A 16,883-nucleotide genomic window follows, 5' to 3' on the forward strand; every position below is an offset into this window, starting at 1 on the left:
GACATTTTGCAAGATATCACCATCTATTTCCTACAGTCTATATCTTCCATATCCTTTTCCACACTAAATGCTGATGCAAAGCATTCATTTAGTATCTCCCCCATTTTCTGTGGCTCCACACAAAGGCCACCTTGCTGATCTTTGAGGGGCCCTATTCTCTCCCTAGTTACCCTTTTGTCCTTAATATATTTGTAAAAACCCTTTGGATTCTCCTTAATTCTATTTGCCAAAGCTACCTCATGTCCCCTTTTTGCCCTCCTGCTTTCCCTCTTAAGTATACTCCTACTTTCCTTATACTTTCTTAAGAATTCACTCGATCTATCCTGTTTATACCTGACATATGCTTCCTTCTTTTTCTTAACCAAACCCTCAATTTCTTTAGTCATCCAGCATTCCCTATAGTTACCAGCCTTTCCTTTCACCCTAACAGGAGTATACTTTCTCTGGATTCTTGTTATCTCATTTCTGAAGGCTTCCCATTTCCAGCCATCCCTTTACCTGCGAACATCTGCCTCCAATCAGCTTTTGAAAGTTCTTGCCTAATACCGTCAAAATTGGCCTTTCTCCCATTTCGAACTTCAACTTTTAGATCTGGTCTATCCTTTTCCATCACTATTTTAAAACGAATAGAATTATGGTCGCTGGCTCCCCCACTGACACCTCAGTCACCTGCCCTGCCTTATTTCCCAAGAGTAGGTCAAGTTTTGCACCTTCTCTAGTAGGTACATCCGCATCTTGCTGGTCAAGGCTTGAGTGAAAAACCAATCTTTTATTTCTTGATGTTGAGAATTCGGTTGTTATGTGTTGGCTGTGTTTTACCCACCTCGTTCAGAGGCTCAGAAAATTCAGCCCATAACTATTATTAAACGAAAGCTTTATTGTACTTCTTTTTAAAAAAAAAACACTTTCAGCATGTCCATTAATTGTGATATGAAAATATACTTTTCCTTTCCAAAAATCATTTTTTTAGATTACTTAATGTGGAAACAGGCCCTTCGGCCCAACAAGTCCACACCGACCCGCCAAAGCGCAACCTACCCAGACCCATTTCCCTATATTTACCACTGCCCCTAACACTACGGGCAATTTTGCATGGCCAATTCATGGCCATTCCTGAAGAAGGGCCTGTGCCCGAAACGTCGAATCTCCTGTTCCCTGGATGCTGCCTGACCTGCTGTGCTGTTCCAGCAATAAAGTTTCAACTGCATGGCCAATTCACCTAACCTGCACATTTTTGGACTGTGGGAGGAAACCGGAGCACCCGGAGGAAACCCACGGTACTTAGCTTAATTCCATGTTTCTTTCTTAATCTTTATTTCACAATCATTGAAATTTAATTTCGAATCGTTATAAAAATCAGTGGCTTTTACCTCCTGGTTTCTTGTCTGTGTGCCTACTCTAATTTGATTGGCTGCTTACCTTACTTGATGACATCACTACTTTTACAGACTACTTGGTTTGTAACAGTTTCAAACTGATGTCTGCAAAGATGAAGTCCACACCACAGAGATGTTGTGGATAACTTTCTTCAAGTTTCATGTTATATTATAGCTTCATACTTGACTGCAATATCTCGGTCTCTACTAACTTAAAAACAACTTTAGCTGGACCCATAATGGGTTCAACACACGCCAGTTGAAATTGATGTTGATTTGATTTCAATTTCAATTTGCGTGTGTTGATTTGATTTATCCACTCTGAAGTACTTATAGCTTTCTTGTGAAGTAGCTTTTTGGTTATGTGTTGAAAATATTTCACATGAATAAATCAAATGTAAATTGTTAAATTTTGCTAAGTGAATTTTTAGGTGAGAACACATGCTTGCTTCATACCATCCTAGCAATTTTACATTGAGTTTGTGGGTGGGTCTTAAAATATTCTGCTGCTTCAGGATTCTTTGTTTTAGCTTTCCTGCTGAACTTTGACCCATTCTGTTCACATTGCTGAGTGAGAAACTAGCACTTAGCCATAGAGTCATAGAGATGTACAGCATGGAAACAGACCCTTCTGTCCAACCTGTCCATGCCAACCAGATATCCCAACCCAATCTAGTCCTTCCTGCCAGCACCCGGCCCACAACATCCTAACTTTCATTTCATTGACCTAGCTTTCCAGAGTTGAAGCCTAACAGATCAGACACCAGGAAGTCAATATTGCATCTTGAAGCACTGATTATTTTTATTAATTCCCTAAAATTAAATTGTACATACTGCAATCCCATCTTTAGTATTTGTTGAAACTATGTTCAGTCATGTAAGACAGCAATGGATCATGCTAATATTGGTTTAATTACATTAATTCTTTGGCACTTACAGAACGTGTCAGTGCCATCAAGGATCAATGAACGTATCTTCACTTAAAGAGGTGAAGAAAGGAATTTTTCTGCTTACTTTAAATTTCTCTTAGTATTTTTATTCTAGGTCCAGAAGGTTTCTTTTAAGCAGGCTGCCTTTGGATTGAAATGTTTTTTTCTGTTTTATTGTGTTTAGGCCACATCAGTGAACACAAAAAAAAGGAAAGTCAGTTTCAAAGATGGAACTAGCCAGCGATATGACAACTTGTTGCTTGCAACAGGCAGCATGTAAGTGACCGACTACCTTCAAATTAATCCCTTATTATGAGTAGCTGCTACTAGTCATCCCATATGCATGGATTGGCTTCCTCACGATCTGCTGAGACCTTTTTGATTTTATTTGATACTGGCCTCTGTGAGAGGTTTCCTGTATGAAGGGAACAAACTTACTATCTGGGCATATGACATACATGGAGGTGTTTAAACAAAAAGGAGGATGTCTATAGCTGTATTTGTACAAGCCAAATTCAGAAGTCTTCCACATATTTAAATTATATAGGAAGGTCATTGCAATTGCTTTAAACCTTGTCAACGAGATACTCACCACCATCAAAATGCATCACTATTTATATCTGAGTTCTTAGAAAGTCAAGATGGTTTGTGCCATAAACTTAATTATTCTGGCTAACAGCACAACTACCGATTAAAGCATTTAGCATGTTTGTATTTCTTTTGAGTTTCTGCGATATCCTGTTTATGGCACATTGTCTTTTCAAATACAGACCTAGAATGCTCAGTTGTCTAGGAGCGGATCTAGAAAACATTTGTCTCTTGCGCAGCTTTGACGATGCGATCAGAATCAATAAACTTGCAACAGCAAAGGATATTGTTATCGTGGGATCCTCATTCATTGGTAATTTTTAACATTTTGTCTTGAGAAGCTTTGCTAACATTTTCGGTATCTATTATTTAATACAGTTCGAAATATTTTTGGACATACAATATACAAAACTAATTTATATTGCATTACCAACCATTGGTGGTTTGTAGTTAGGTAGAGTGTTACCATCAGTGCTCCTTTACTTGTTAAGCATAAGAGTCTGTTGAAATAACAGTAGTAAAGGATAAATCACTATTGAAACTTAGTGAGAAGAAGCACTTGTTTTAGCAACAAAACATAACATGCCTTTTCATAATGAAGCTATTAATTCTCATTGCTTAAAAACTGTATTAAGTCCATAGCATCTCAAGACGTTCTGTTTTCTTTAAGTATTTAATTATTCTGCAATACTTAAGTATTTAAACGTTAAAGGTTGTGATCTTGCATTAAATCAATGCTGTTTTAATTCTCTAAAAGTTCTTCAAACTTTTAAACTCTGTGTAATAGCAGTATTGGAGTATTTTCTTTACCAGTAAGTTTTTAAACTCTGTTATGATTTTGTTGCTAATTTAAGATCAAGATAAGGAACAGTTTCTCCTGTCCAAGGGTTGAGAAGGCGAGAGGACAGAATCACAAAAGTTACCGAATCCCTACAGTGTGGAAGCAGGCCATTTGGCCCAACATGGCAAAAGTGAGGACTGCAGATGCTGGAAACCAGAGTTTCGATTAGAGTGGTGCTGGAAAACCCAACTGGTTAGGCAGCATCCGAGGAGCAGGAAAATTGACGTTTCGGGCAAAAGCCCTTCATCTTGCTGTGCTTTTCCAGTGCCGCTCTAATCTAAACATTTGGCCCAACAAGTCTACATCGACCCTCCGAAGAGTAACCCACCCAGAGCCATTCTCCTACCCTATTATGTTACCCCTTACTAATGCAACTAACCTATACATCCCTGAAAACCATGGGCAATTTAGCATAGCCAAGTCACCTAACCTGCACATCTTTAGATTGTGAGAGGAAACCGGAGCACTTAGAGAACACCCACACAGACACAAGGAGAATGTGCAAGCTCCACACTGACAGTCACCTGAGGCTCGAATCAAACCCGGGTCCCTGGCACTGTGAAGCAGCAGTGCTAACCATTGAGTCACCGTGCTGCCTTGTGTATTTCAGGCTGAGAGAGATAGGTTCTTGATCAGTTGGGGTTTTAAGGGTATGGGTAAAGAATAGGAAAATGGATGTGAGGAATATTGGATCAACCACAATCCTATTGAATGGCAGAGCTGGCTCAGGGAGCAGGAGACTTATTCCAGTTCCTATTTCTTATGGTCTTAGGATCTGTGTGTATATTGGCCACAATTACTGATAAGGAATGCCATTGAACCTATCAAAAATCAATCATTTAAAAGTTCCATTTTGTAACATGTAATTCTTCCTTAAGTGTTTCTGCTTCTGGTACTCTACCTGAGAGATCAAAGCAAGATTAACTGTTATTTGTGAAGAGCTTGCTGTTATCCATTCTAAATTTTTCTTAAAAGTTAGTCTGCCTTTTGTCATCCTGTTTACCATCTTGCCTGCTATGTGCAATGCTTCCACAGTTCCTTGTCTCAGTGACTCAACTCAGTGAAATGTGAACTGATGGGAGCTGTGTACAGTTGGTTCATGGCTTCCTTTGACTGTACACTCCATTTTTCCAATGACTCTGAACTTTCTATTAGCTTAGTTAATTAACAGATGAATTAAAGCCAGAGTTAGGTTCCATCAGATATTTACCTACCTGATTTAAATAAAGCTGAAATACTGACATACATGTGCATCACAGTGCATTCTTAGTTCAAATAACTTGCAAATTAAATTAATTATTAAATAAATCGGTAAATAAAGGGAAATCAACATAATTTACATGGTGGGTTCAATTTTGACTTGTGTGGTAAATGAGTGAGTAGCTTTGTTACAAGCTTGCAGATCTGAAATACATAGTAGATGATCTTTATTACATCAGAAATTAGAAATCACAATCCAAAAATTGCTGTAACTTTAGCAAGTAATATTAGAGCTCCACTTCATCTACACAAATGAGAAGGAAAAGCTAAATGTAAAGGAAATTATACTTTTAGGATGAGCTAGTGATATTATGCAGCTTTTGTCTATTTCTCTGCCAATATATTTTTTTCTCTTGCTATCCCTGTGTTAGTTGCTGCCCCCCCACCCAGTATGTGATTTTACAGAGTCTTGGCTCTGAATTCAAGAGGCTGCAGCAGTGTACCCAAATGACCTGAGTACACAGGCATGTTGGTGTCCTCTTCTCCAACAAAAAGGAGAAAATGTCTGGGCAATAAGTGATAGTGATATGCAGTGACAATATGTGACTTCAATTTTTAACTCTGATGCCCATTACTCCTCATTATCTGCTGATTCGCAACCTACAGGTTTGCATACTCATGAAACTGGCCTCAGACCCCAGTATTTTTCTCATTAACCTGTTTGTGCAGTCCATCGTGGTATGTGAGAGAGTTTAATTAGAGCGGTATTTGTATTTTTTTGTTATCCTCAGGAGAACTGTGTCCCTATTTTCCACAGATAATGAGGAATTTGTGGACAGAAATGACACTAAACAAAAATAGCAATGCAAATTTGAAAAATAGTCTCTGAAGACTAAGTGATGATCAAACAATGTGCCATTATGTGTGGTAACTTCAAGCAAGGACTTACTGTACTTTCTCTAACTCATTCTGCAATTTCGGAGCTGCCTCTTTCAATCCATTGGTATCATCTTCCAGTTTAAATATTTTGCAATGTGGTCTGAACTAAAGTGAAGTTAAACAATGAAAAGATTCAGATATCCAAGTGTAATCTGATGCTAATGATCTACGATTAGACAGTGAAGTTGCTTGCAGTTGACTGACAGGATTGTTCTGATTATATATTACCTTGTAGATGTGCACAACAGACTTTTGGTAGTCAGTATCAATGCAACAATTACAATAAAAACTTTTGATAGGAAGTAATGTCCAGTTTAAAGTGTTTGCAAGGTAGTATCTGCTGTAAACTATTAATGATCGGTCAGCCATCTGACGGAGCTATGGATGAGTCCAGTGGTAGCAAAATAATTTAATGAAGCCTTCTGTTTGTCAATTTTGTTTTGTGCTCAGAAGCCAGCAACCTATAAATTGGAACATTCAACACACATACTTTGTCTCAAGAGTTGCTAAGTAGCTATATTAAATTCTGCCCCAGAACTGGTCAGGTGCCTGTGAAAAAGAGTTCAAAGGTTAGAGGTTGTTGGAAAAGCAGGGAGTTTGGGATACAGACAAAAAAGAAGCTGACATCCATTTTAGGAGTGCTGCTATTAACTGTACAACTGAGAAGGCAGCTGAACTATACAGAGAGAATGTAGGGCACTCAGTATGGAATCAAGACTGGTTAGATGGCTTTATGCTGTTAGTAGTCAGGAAGAACTAGGAATTATAAGGCTGCTAAGTATTGGAGTCAGGACTCAGAAGAAATTCTGAGGAACTGAGGATGTGCTAATGTTGCAGGGTCTATGCTCCGGAAACTGTGAAGGGGTCTGAAAAAGCGTGGGAGTATTAATAACTCTGTGCATCAAGAGAGTGGGCTGAAAATCATATTTACTTCATGCAACTGAGCAAGATTGGAGCTCTGGGGAAAACCCTGGATAGTTTTAGCCCAGTGAAGCTAGCTGTCAGTGAAAAGCTGGCATTTTGCTTGTGAATGAATACTCCAGTGTAGTTTCTGACTCAAGGAGCACATAGACATAGAGCAGGAGGAGATCAATCAAAATGAAAGCAGTCATTGATGTAGTCTTTGATAGTGTGCCTCTTGAGAGAGTTTGATTTGAATTAAGTTGAATTTATTGTCACGTGTACCGAGGCATGGTGAAAAGCTTTGTCTTGCAAGCAATACAGGCAAATCATATAGTTAAATATCAATGTTTAAAGATCAAATTAGAAAAAGTGAAGAATTGTGATCCCTTGCAAAGTTTAATGAGATCTTATAACCCGCCATGTCATTCACATTTTGGGTGAGGTGGGGATTGTTGCTAAGGAAGTCGAGGGATTTGGTTTGATCGCATTTACTGTTTGTTGTGCGCTGTGGAATGTTCAATTATTGTCTATTACCCATGTCCACATGTTAATTTGAGGTGTTAAACTGTACATTCTATGTGTGGTATAGATTGCATTACTACTTTAATGTTGTATTGTAAAGTTTATTTCACTATGGAATTTTGTAACTTTTATTTTCTTAATAACTTCCCTTAGATCTCACACTTTGTCTCCTTCAAGAATAATAGTTGTTGGTCCCTAGCAAGATGGTAACAAATTTGGTAGTCTAAAACGGGTAAAGACTTACATTTATACAGTACATTTTATACCTACCTTAAAGGATGGACAAATCCTTGATTTATGTCTCATTTGAAAGTCGAGACCTCTGAGAATGCAAATACTTCCTTGAGTCGTTTTAGATTCTGCACAAATCTGAATCCAAACCCTCTGACTGAAAGGCAAGTTTGCCTCAACTGAGCAATAACTGGCACACTGCCTCATAAAATGAAGTCAAACAAACTTTTATTTCATTCATTCAGGAGATGTGGTCATCACTGGCCAGGTCACCATTTAATATACATTCCTAATTGCCCAGAGGGCAGTCCATAATCATTTTGCTGTTGGTCTGCAGTCACATGTAGACCAGAATTAGTAAGGTTGGCAGTTTCCTTTCCTAAAGGACGTTAGTGAAGCAGATGGATTTTTCCTGACAATCAACAACAGTTTCATGATCATCATTAGACTCTTTAACTCCAAATTTATATTGATTTCAAATTCCACTGTCTGAATTTGCCATGGCTTGATTTGAACACTTCTCCTGAATATTAGCTGAGTTTCTGGATTAATGGTGAAGCAATAATGTCACTAGGTCATTGCCTCTCCAATATTTTGTGTAATAACTTTTCCCTTGTGTTCCAGGAATGGAGATAGCTGCCTATCTGGTTGAGAAAGCCAGTTCTGTCTCAGTGGTTGGAAATTCTGAGGTCCCATATCAACACATACTGGGGACAGAAGTCGGCAAAGCTATAATGAAGTTAAGTTGAAATTCAAATATCTGAAATGCAAAAGATTTAAACATTATCAATAACATAGCTAGAATCAGCAAGTGGATTAGACAAAATTTTGGAAGTAAATTGCTAATTTGTATTTTCTACTTTCTTTTTCCAACTTATCATAATTTGAGTCAAACCTTTTGGGACATGTTTTATTGCTCCTCAGGAAGATGGTTTATAGCTGCTCCAGTTAGCCTCCACTTTTAGAATAAACCTGTACAGTTTCCAGTACCATGTTTAATTCAAGAGAATAAAGTAAAACATGGAGGTTTAACTTTGTGTTCTAAGTTTAAATGTGTAAAATTACAGGCATTTGAACTGGAAGATGTGAAGTTTTATATGTCAGATCATGTGATTGAGCTAAGGGGAGAGGATGGATTGGTAAGCCCATTAAATGTTTAGTTATTTAAGTTTACAATTATTTTTGTGTGTTCTTTCAATATCTGTAACTTGTTTTTCACATGTTTGCAGGTGAAAGACGTTGTGCTGGCCAGTGGAAAGGTTCTTCCAGCAGATCTCTGTGTGGTGGGAATTGGTATAAACTTTTCTTCTAAGAGGATGTTTGATTAGAACTTTTTGACTTTTCTGATTGCTCATGTTTTCAATTTCTTTTCTATTTTGCATGCATTACTTGTTACCTTGTGAAAAGGAGTGAGACCTGCGACCCATTACCTTCATGGAAGTCAGATCAAGACAGATCCAAAGGGAACAGTTATTGTTGATGAGGTGCAGCTTTTGTTGTCTTAAATACCAATTAACATTTTGATCAGTTCTCTTTAAAGGCAGTACACCTTTTTGTGTGAAATAATTATATGTCACTTTTTCACATGCATTCCTTCCCCCATAAAAATTTATTCATTGTTTTTACTATTCCTGTCTTCCCTCTGCACGTGGATAAAAGTGAGTGTCAATTTCCAGGGTTTGTTCCCAATGCGACCAACATGAAAAGTATCTAGTACATGTAGAAACTGGAAGGCAGGAGGTATTTGATATACTTGCAAGCCTGCAGAGAGATGTCTATTTTGCGGGGTGATGAAGCAGTATAGGCTAGTGAAGATGGAGTGGGTGAATGTGATTTAATACAGCCAAGAAAACAAGTGGCAGATTTTTTGGATACATTGGAGTTTCTGAAGGGTGAAGGATAAGATGTCAGTGCAAAGATATTGGAATAGTTGAGTGTAGAAGAGGTTTAAATGCTTGGTAGGATGAAAACTGGTAGTGTTAAAGAGATGGAAGTAATTAATCTTGGTGATGGACCGGGTATATGGTTTAGAGCTCTTCCAGACATTGAATATTCTCAATGATCTAGTTCAATGTGAGAAAATGCCCAGGGAAGAGGAATGGAATGGAATGGAATCAATAGCCAGACAGCAGAGTCAAATGAGGCAAGGTAATGGCTTTACTTGTCAGACTGTTGAATTGAAGAAGTTTGTGTGTATTCAAGATCTTATTAGATAAGTAATCTGACATTGTGGAAGTAGTTGAGGGTGGTTTATGTAGTATAAAAGGTTAATGTGAACTTGTAAGTCAGATGCTTTACATCATTGTGAAGTGATGCAAGATCTCTTAACTGCCAAGTAATGATTCTCTTTTGCAGCTTTGTGGCAAAAGTAAAGTTGTAGAAAAGTATGGGTCTTCCGTAAAAATTATAAAGTTCTTAATTGGAGTAATGAATTTAAGGGTATGAAACAAGAACTTTCAAAAGTTGATTGGAGTAGACTGTTTGCAGGTAAAGGGACAACTGACCAATTGGGAGGCCTTCAAAAGTGTGATAATGAGTGTTCAGAGGCATTATGTTCTTGTTAGTGAAAGGCAAGGCTCGTAAGATTAGGGAACAACAGATGAATACAGGTATGAGGTTCTAGTCAAGAATTAAAAAAGAATCATATATTAGATATAGACCAAATCTCTTGAAGAGTATAAGAAGTGTAGGGGCATTCTTAAGAAGGAAATTAGGAAGGCAAAGAGGGGAAATGAGAGAGCCTTGACAGATAAGGTTAAAGACAATCCAAAAGGATTCTACAAATATATTAAGCACAAAGGAGCAACTAGAGAAAGAGTAGGACCCCTTAAAGGTCAACAAAGTTGTCTTTGATGGGAGAGATATTAAATGAATATGTTGCATCAGTTTTTACTGTTGTGAAAGAAATGGAGGCTAGAGAATTCAGAGAAATAAATATTGATGTTTTGAAAACATTACAGAAGAGGAACTGCTGGAGATCTTTACTAAACATAAACGTAGATAAATTTGCAAGATTGATCAAGTATATCCCAGGACATGGTGGGAAGTTAGGGAGAAATTGTGGCGCCGCTTGCAATTTGCTTATTACAAAGATGCAATGTGAGGTAATGCATTTTGGTAATACAAACAAAGACAGGACTTCTAGAATGAATGGCAGAGACCTGGGTAATATTGTAAAACAGCAAGAAGTTCAGGTACATAATTCTTTGAAATTTGTGTCACGGGTGGACAAGGTGGTTAAGAAGGCAGTTAGCACACTTGCTTTCATTGCTTAGACCTTTTGAGTGTAGGAGTTGAGATGTTACATTGAGGTTGTACAGGACATTAGTAAGGCCTCCTTTGGAGTATTCTGTGCAGTTCTTGTAGCCCTGTTATAGGAAGGATATTATTGAACTGGAGAGGGTTCAGAAAAGATTTACCAGAATATTGCTGGAAATGGAGGGTTTGAATTATAAAGAAAGGCTTGGACATTTTTCACTGGAGATTTATTGAGGTTTATAGAATTATGAGGAGCATAGGTAAGGTGAATGATGAGAGTCTTTTCCTTAGGGTGGTGAGTTCAAAACCTGAGGACATTTTTAAGGTGAGAGGAGAAAGATGAGGGACAACATTTTTACACAGAGCGGTTTGTATGTGGAATGAACTGCTAGAAAATGTCATGGATGCAGGTACAGTAACAATGTTTAAAAGATATTTGGAGGGATGTGGGCCAAGTGAGGCAGGTGGGACTAGTTTAGTTTGGGATCATTGTCGGTGTAGACTGGTTGGACAGAAGAGTCTGTTTCCATGCAGTATGGATCTATGACTCTTACAACATCTGTTAACCTCTCTCCCGGATGCAACCACAGCATTGTTTAGAGTATGGGACATGTTTGATCTAATCTTGTGGCTGAAGATGCCATCAACAAGAGGCTGCATATAAATCAATAATTGAATAGGGCAAGGAATCGATCATTGGGATCTATAGCAAAGTCAATGTGGGACAGAGAGAAACTATGATCAAAGGTGTACTAGTTGGAATAAATCAATGCATGAGTTGTCCCATAACTTAGGGTGATTCTGGAGCAATGTATTAGGATGACTAGACAGATTTTCTCAGGGAATTGAGGGTGGTATGGAGTGGGCCAGAAAGTGGAGGTGAGGCAGAAGAGCAGTCATAATCGGATTGAATGGACGAGCAGGTCCAAGCACCTGTAGTGGTTCTTATTTCATGTGTCCTTGTAAGCAACGATTCCAGGTGCTGCCAGAATTTCCAGGAACATGAGGAGAGTTAAGAAACACAATTCCAGTTACAAAGTATGTGATTAACTAGTTTGATAAAAGAGGTTTTTGTGCTTTGTAATGAAATAAAGCTGGACAGCCAGGGTTTGAGATATTTGGCATTGGTGTTGGAAGGTGAGACTTTTACAAACGTTAGAAAGGTAAGAGCAGTTAGATCAGGGAAGACCATTACACCAGTCAAGACTGTCTTTTATAAAAAGGAATCATGGCAATATTTTTAAAGTCAGAAGGATGATGTGTGAAGCAAGGGAACAATTTAAAATTGAAAGAAAAAGAATTAACTAGAATTGAGGGGGCCAGGGAATGAGGATTACCAAATTTTGGAGAAGTGAGGAAAAAAGCATTCCAAAGGACGTGGGCACAGAGTTGGGGCAGAGGTCATATGAGAGATTAGGGGCTATATGTTGTGGATGGAGGTGATTAGGAAATGGTGAAGAAGCTGAGGAGGCAACTGTGTAGCTGGCTTATCTTTGTAAAGGAACTCACAGGCTCCTCGTATCATGTTTTCATATGAAAATAGATAGAATACAGGAAAAAAGTCTAAGGAGGTGGCTAACCCTTTAGAAAAAGGGCTTGGGATAATGCTAGAACAGTCAATGGTTTGGTTGGGAGGGTGGAAGCGTGGTAAGGCTTGACATGACTAAGAAAGTGAGGACTGCAGATGTTGGCAATCACAGTCGAAGAGAGGGGGGTGGAGCTGGTGGGGAAGGTAGATGGGAATGCGATAGGTAGATGAAGGTGGGTGTTGAGAGTAGGGTGCTGGAAAAGCACAGCAGGTCATGAAGCATCCAAGGAGCAGGGAAATCGATATTTTGGGCAAAAGCCCTTCATCAGGAAAGTGGGCGGTGATGGAGATAGGTCAGAGAGGAGGGTGGAATGGCTAGGTGGGAAGGGAGATGGACAGGTAGGACAGTTCAAGAGGGAGGTGTTGAGTTCGAGGATTTGATTTGGGATAAGGTGGGGGCAGGGAAAACTAGGAAACTGGTGAAATCCACATTGATCCCATGTGGTGTAACTCCCTGTCCCACTCCACCAAGGACATGCAAGTCCTGTGCTTCATCTACCACCAAACTCTAGCCATCCAACACCTGGAGGAAGAACGCCTCATCTTCTGCCCTGGGACCTTCCAACCACACGGGATCAATATGGATTTCACCAGTTTCCTCATTTCCCCTTATCCCAGATCTGGCCCTCTAACTTGGCCTCTTGAACTGTCCTACCTGTCCAGTCCACCCTCTTCTCTGACCTATCATCTTCACCCCCACCTTCATCGACCTATCGCATTCCCAGCTACCTTCCCCCCCCCCCCCTCCCATTTATCTCTCAGCCCCTTGGGGCCACCTCCTCATTCCTGATGAAGAGCTTATGCTCGAAGCTTCAACTCTTTTGCTCCTCAGATGCTGCCTGACCTTTTCCAGCACCACACTCTTCAATTCAATATGACTAACCCAGCTCTGAGAATCGGTGTGACCAATTGTGTGTTTTGAATGTAAAACTTATATTTCGTGGGCTTAAGAGGTATGGACTGTATCTTGGAAGTGATTGATTTCATAGGAATACAGACATGTAAGATAGATAAGGGAACAACTAAATTTATAGAAAAGCTAGACTTCTGTCACCATTCCAGGCATAAATCTCTGCTCAACAAAATTCACTAACAAATAAATTTATAGCTCTGTCAGTTATGAATAACTGAGGTATAAAGTTGGGAGGAATGACCAAAATGAGTTAGTTAAGAATCAAGGAATGTTTTGTGAGAACTGGGAAAGAGGTTTCCTGAGACCCAGGTTAGGGCATAATAGAGGATTGTTGATGAAAGTAAACAGAGATAAATGGTCAGAGATATCTTTGACGGTAATGAAATTCAGAAAGGCTGTGAGAAATGATATCAAAGGAGGTGGTCAGCAACATAAAAACATATGAAAATAGAAGGTGAGGTTGACAGAGGAAAAGAGAACAGTGAAATTGAGGAATGGTAAAAAAAAGAGCACTGGGTGGTCAGAAAAATAAGCGAGGGGCTGAAGGAAGACTTAATAATGCTAGAGCAAGTACTGGAAATAATAGTGAAGAGAGCGATGTCAGCAAGGGCCAAGGCCAATTTGTGCTATGATTTTAATGCAAGAAACCACCACGAAATTATGAAATGTAAGGATCCTACTTGAAAAATAATCAATGCTGTGAATGGAAATGCAGATTAAAGGGTGAATGCTGATTTGGTAGAAGCTGCACCAGCAACAATGAAGAGAGTGAAAATAGACTGGGGCAGTAGCTTGAAGAACTAATCCCCAAGGAGCATTCCAGTCAAGATCTTTACCACGTATAGGATAGTTTGATTGCTGTTTTGAAAGGTCCGTCAACATAATGGCATGATGGATCTGATGAAAAATGGACTTCATAGAAATATTGCAGAGCAACGATTCATGTCTGGAATAATGACCGACATCAAATTAGGCTGCAAGTAAGAGATCAGAAAGGTTTAACACTGAAAAAACTAAGAAACAGAGGAAGAGAAATAAGAAAAGCTCAAAACAGGAGAGGAATACTGGCCATTGGTCAGCCAAGCTGCACACACGAGATGGTTATTGTGCCTGAGGTTAAATTGATTTACAATCTAATAGCACATTCTGTGTCCTCTATTTTAATTTTTAAAATTCATCTCTTGGAAGCTAATGTTCTCAGTTTCATAGCAGCCATGGTAAGTAAGGATAAATTCAGTAATATCATCGAGGATCCACATTCAAAGGTAATTTTTTTTTAAAGATAAGGCTAAAGAACAGAAATTTTAGGAGTTCTGAATTTACCCTGGAATGTAATTCTAATTTTCTGGAGGTTGCTGTTTCAATTATACATGAAGTTTGATGATTTTTTAAGGGCATTGACCAGACAAAGCCTTCCAAATTTTATATTCTTTGTTAACTTAATTATTTTGCAAATGTGGTTGTATTTATTCCAATAGTTTAGTGGTCCCTGTTCTGCAGACCTGTATTTGCAGCTGTTTTGGTGTAATACATGCTTGCTGCAATCCATCACTGCTGCTGGAAATGCTGGTTCAACAATAACTGAAGTCATTAATTTCTTCAGTCCTGAGCATTGCGCTTTAGAAAGATATGTAGTTATTAAAGAATAGATTCAAGGCTGAATAACTTCAGTAATATGAATTGATTTCTTTGGAGAAGAAAAGTTAAGAAGAGAATTGATGGAAGTGTGAAGGATCATGAAGGTCTAAATAGCATAGATAGGGAAGAAACTGTTCTTGTTGGTGATAGGATCGAAAGTCGGGGCATGCTGATTTAAGATTAATTCTCTAAGTAGTATTAGCAAGATGAGTAAAAATGGATAATTATTTGTAGAGAAAGACTGTGTTGGGCTCTGGAGGAATGGTGGGCAGTGAGACTAGAATAGAACTAGGTTAATTGCTGTTGCAGAGTGTGGTACAGACATGATGGATTGAACAGCTGCCTTCCGACTGTAACACCTCATTGATTCTATAAAGCCATTTCTGTTTGATCTTGCCAAGTGGACTAAGTCATCTTAACAACTACACTTGGGTGGCATGGTGGCTCAGTGGTTAGCACTGTTACCTCACAGCACCAGGGTCCTGGGTTCAATTCCAACCTTGGGTGACTGTCTGTGTGGTGTTTGCGCCTTCTCCCTGTGTCTGTGTGGGTTTCCTCCGGGTGCTCTGGTTTCCTCCCACAGTCCAAAGATGTGCAGGTCAGGTGAATTGGCCATGCTAAATTGTCAATTAGGTGCATTAGTCAGACGGAAAAGGGGTTTGGGTGGGTTACTCTTCAGAGGGTCGGTGTGGACCTGTTGGGTTGAAGGGCCTGTATTGTAGGGAATCTAATCAAAGAAAAATCTTTTAACTCACCATTCTTGATTGTGCATGTTTTCAATGTCACCATCACTTATAAATAAATGAAAGACTTCGTGTTAAAATTACAATGCTTCTAATGTTTCCATGTTCAGATTTGTTACCATTCACCAGATCAACCTTACCAGTGATACAGTTTTCAAAAAAATAAGAGAAAAGAATTGATCAATTCATGGACTGCTGTATCTGGATCTGAAGAATCTAGACTGTGTTCCAAAAAAGCTAGTTAAATATGACTGGAACAAAAGTTGAATTAAATGGAATATTATGGCAGGTTTCAGAAAATGATGTGATTTAGATTGCATTAAGAATTTGATTATTATCATTTTTGATGTTTGATACTTTGTTTCAGTACATGCAAACCAATGTTGAAAGAATATATGCAGCTGGAGATATTACTTCATTTCCTCTACCACTGTGCAGTAACGAGAATGTTAACATTAGTCACTGGCAAATAGCTCATAAACAAGGTAAGGGGAATATGATTTTATAAACTGCAAAGTGAAATGAAGATTTCTCTTTAATTATTTTAATTACTAATTCCTAGCCACAGTCAGAGGCCACTTAATCAATTTTTGTATTGAGAAAATATTGCACTCTGTAGATAAATAAATAAAGGTCGCTTCATCTTCACCATGGATATCCAATCCCTCTACACCTCCATCCGCCATGACCAGGGCCTCCAAGCCCTCCATTTTTTCCTCTCCAGACGTCCCCAAAAGTACCCTTCCACCGACACACTCATTCGTTTGGCCGAACTGGTCCTCACCCTTAACAATTTCTCCTTTGAATCCTCCCACTTCCTCCAGACCAAAGGGGTAGACATGGGCACCCGTATGGGCCCTAGCTATGCCTGTCTCTTTGTTGGCTATGTAGAACAGTTGATCTTCCGTAATTACACCGGCACCACTCCCCACCTCTTCCTCCGCTACATTGATGACTGCATTGGCGCCACCTCGTGCTCCCGCGAGGAGGTTGAGCAATTCATCAACTTCACCAACACATTCCACCCTGACCTTAAATTTACCTGGACCATCTCCGACACCTGGCTCCCCTTCCTGGACCTCTCCATCTCCATCAGTGACGACCGACTTGACACTGACATCTTCTACAAACCCACCAACTCCCACAGCTACCTGGATTACACCTCTTCCCACCCTACCTCCTGCAAAAATGCCATCCCCTATTCCCAATTCCTC

General features: G+C 39.1%; 1 protein-coding gene across 4 annotated transcripts in view; it reads left to right on the top strand.

Annotated features, from left to right (window-relative positions):
• Window positions 1-16,883, top strand: part of aifm4 (apoptosis inducing factor mitochondria associated 4) — a 93,117-nt gene that overhangs the window by 44,587 nt on the left and 31,647 nt on the right. For 3 of the 4 annotated variants that reach the window (XM_043718518.1, XM_043718516.1, XM_043718520.1), the window contains 7 exons: window positions 2,490-2,581; window positions 3,076-3,206; window positions 8,154-8,269; window positions 8,597-8,668; window positions 8,759-8,822; window positions 8,937-9,013; window positions 16,037-16,154. In XM_043718518.1, the coding sequence (XP_043574453.1) occupies window positions 2,490-2,581; window positions 3,076-3,206; window positions 8,154-8,269; window positions 8,597-8,668; window positions 8,759-8,822; window positions 8,937-9,013; window positions 16,037-16,154 (670 nt within the window). The remainder of the gene's footprint in view (window positions 1-2,489; window positions 2,582-3,075; window positions 3,207-8,153; window positions 8,270-8,596; window positions 8,669-8,758; window positions 8,823-8,936; window positions 9,014-16,036; window positions 16,155-16,883) is intronic. The other variant, XM_043718519.1, reaches the window with a different exon arrangement.

This window comes from Chiloscyllium plagiosum, chromosome 28, assembly GCF_004010195.1.
Source record: "Chiloscyllium plagiosum isolate BGI_BamShark_2017 chromosome 28, ASM401019v2, whole genome shotgun sequence".
In the NCBI taxonomy this organism is placed as follows: Eukaryota; Metazoa; Chordata; class Chondrichthyes; order Orectolobiformes; family Hemiscylliidae; genus Chiloscyllium; species Chiloscyllium plagiosum.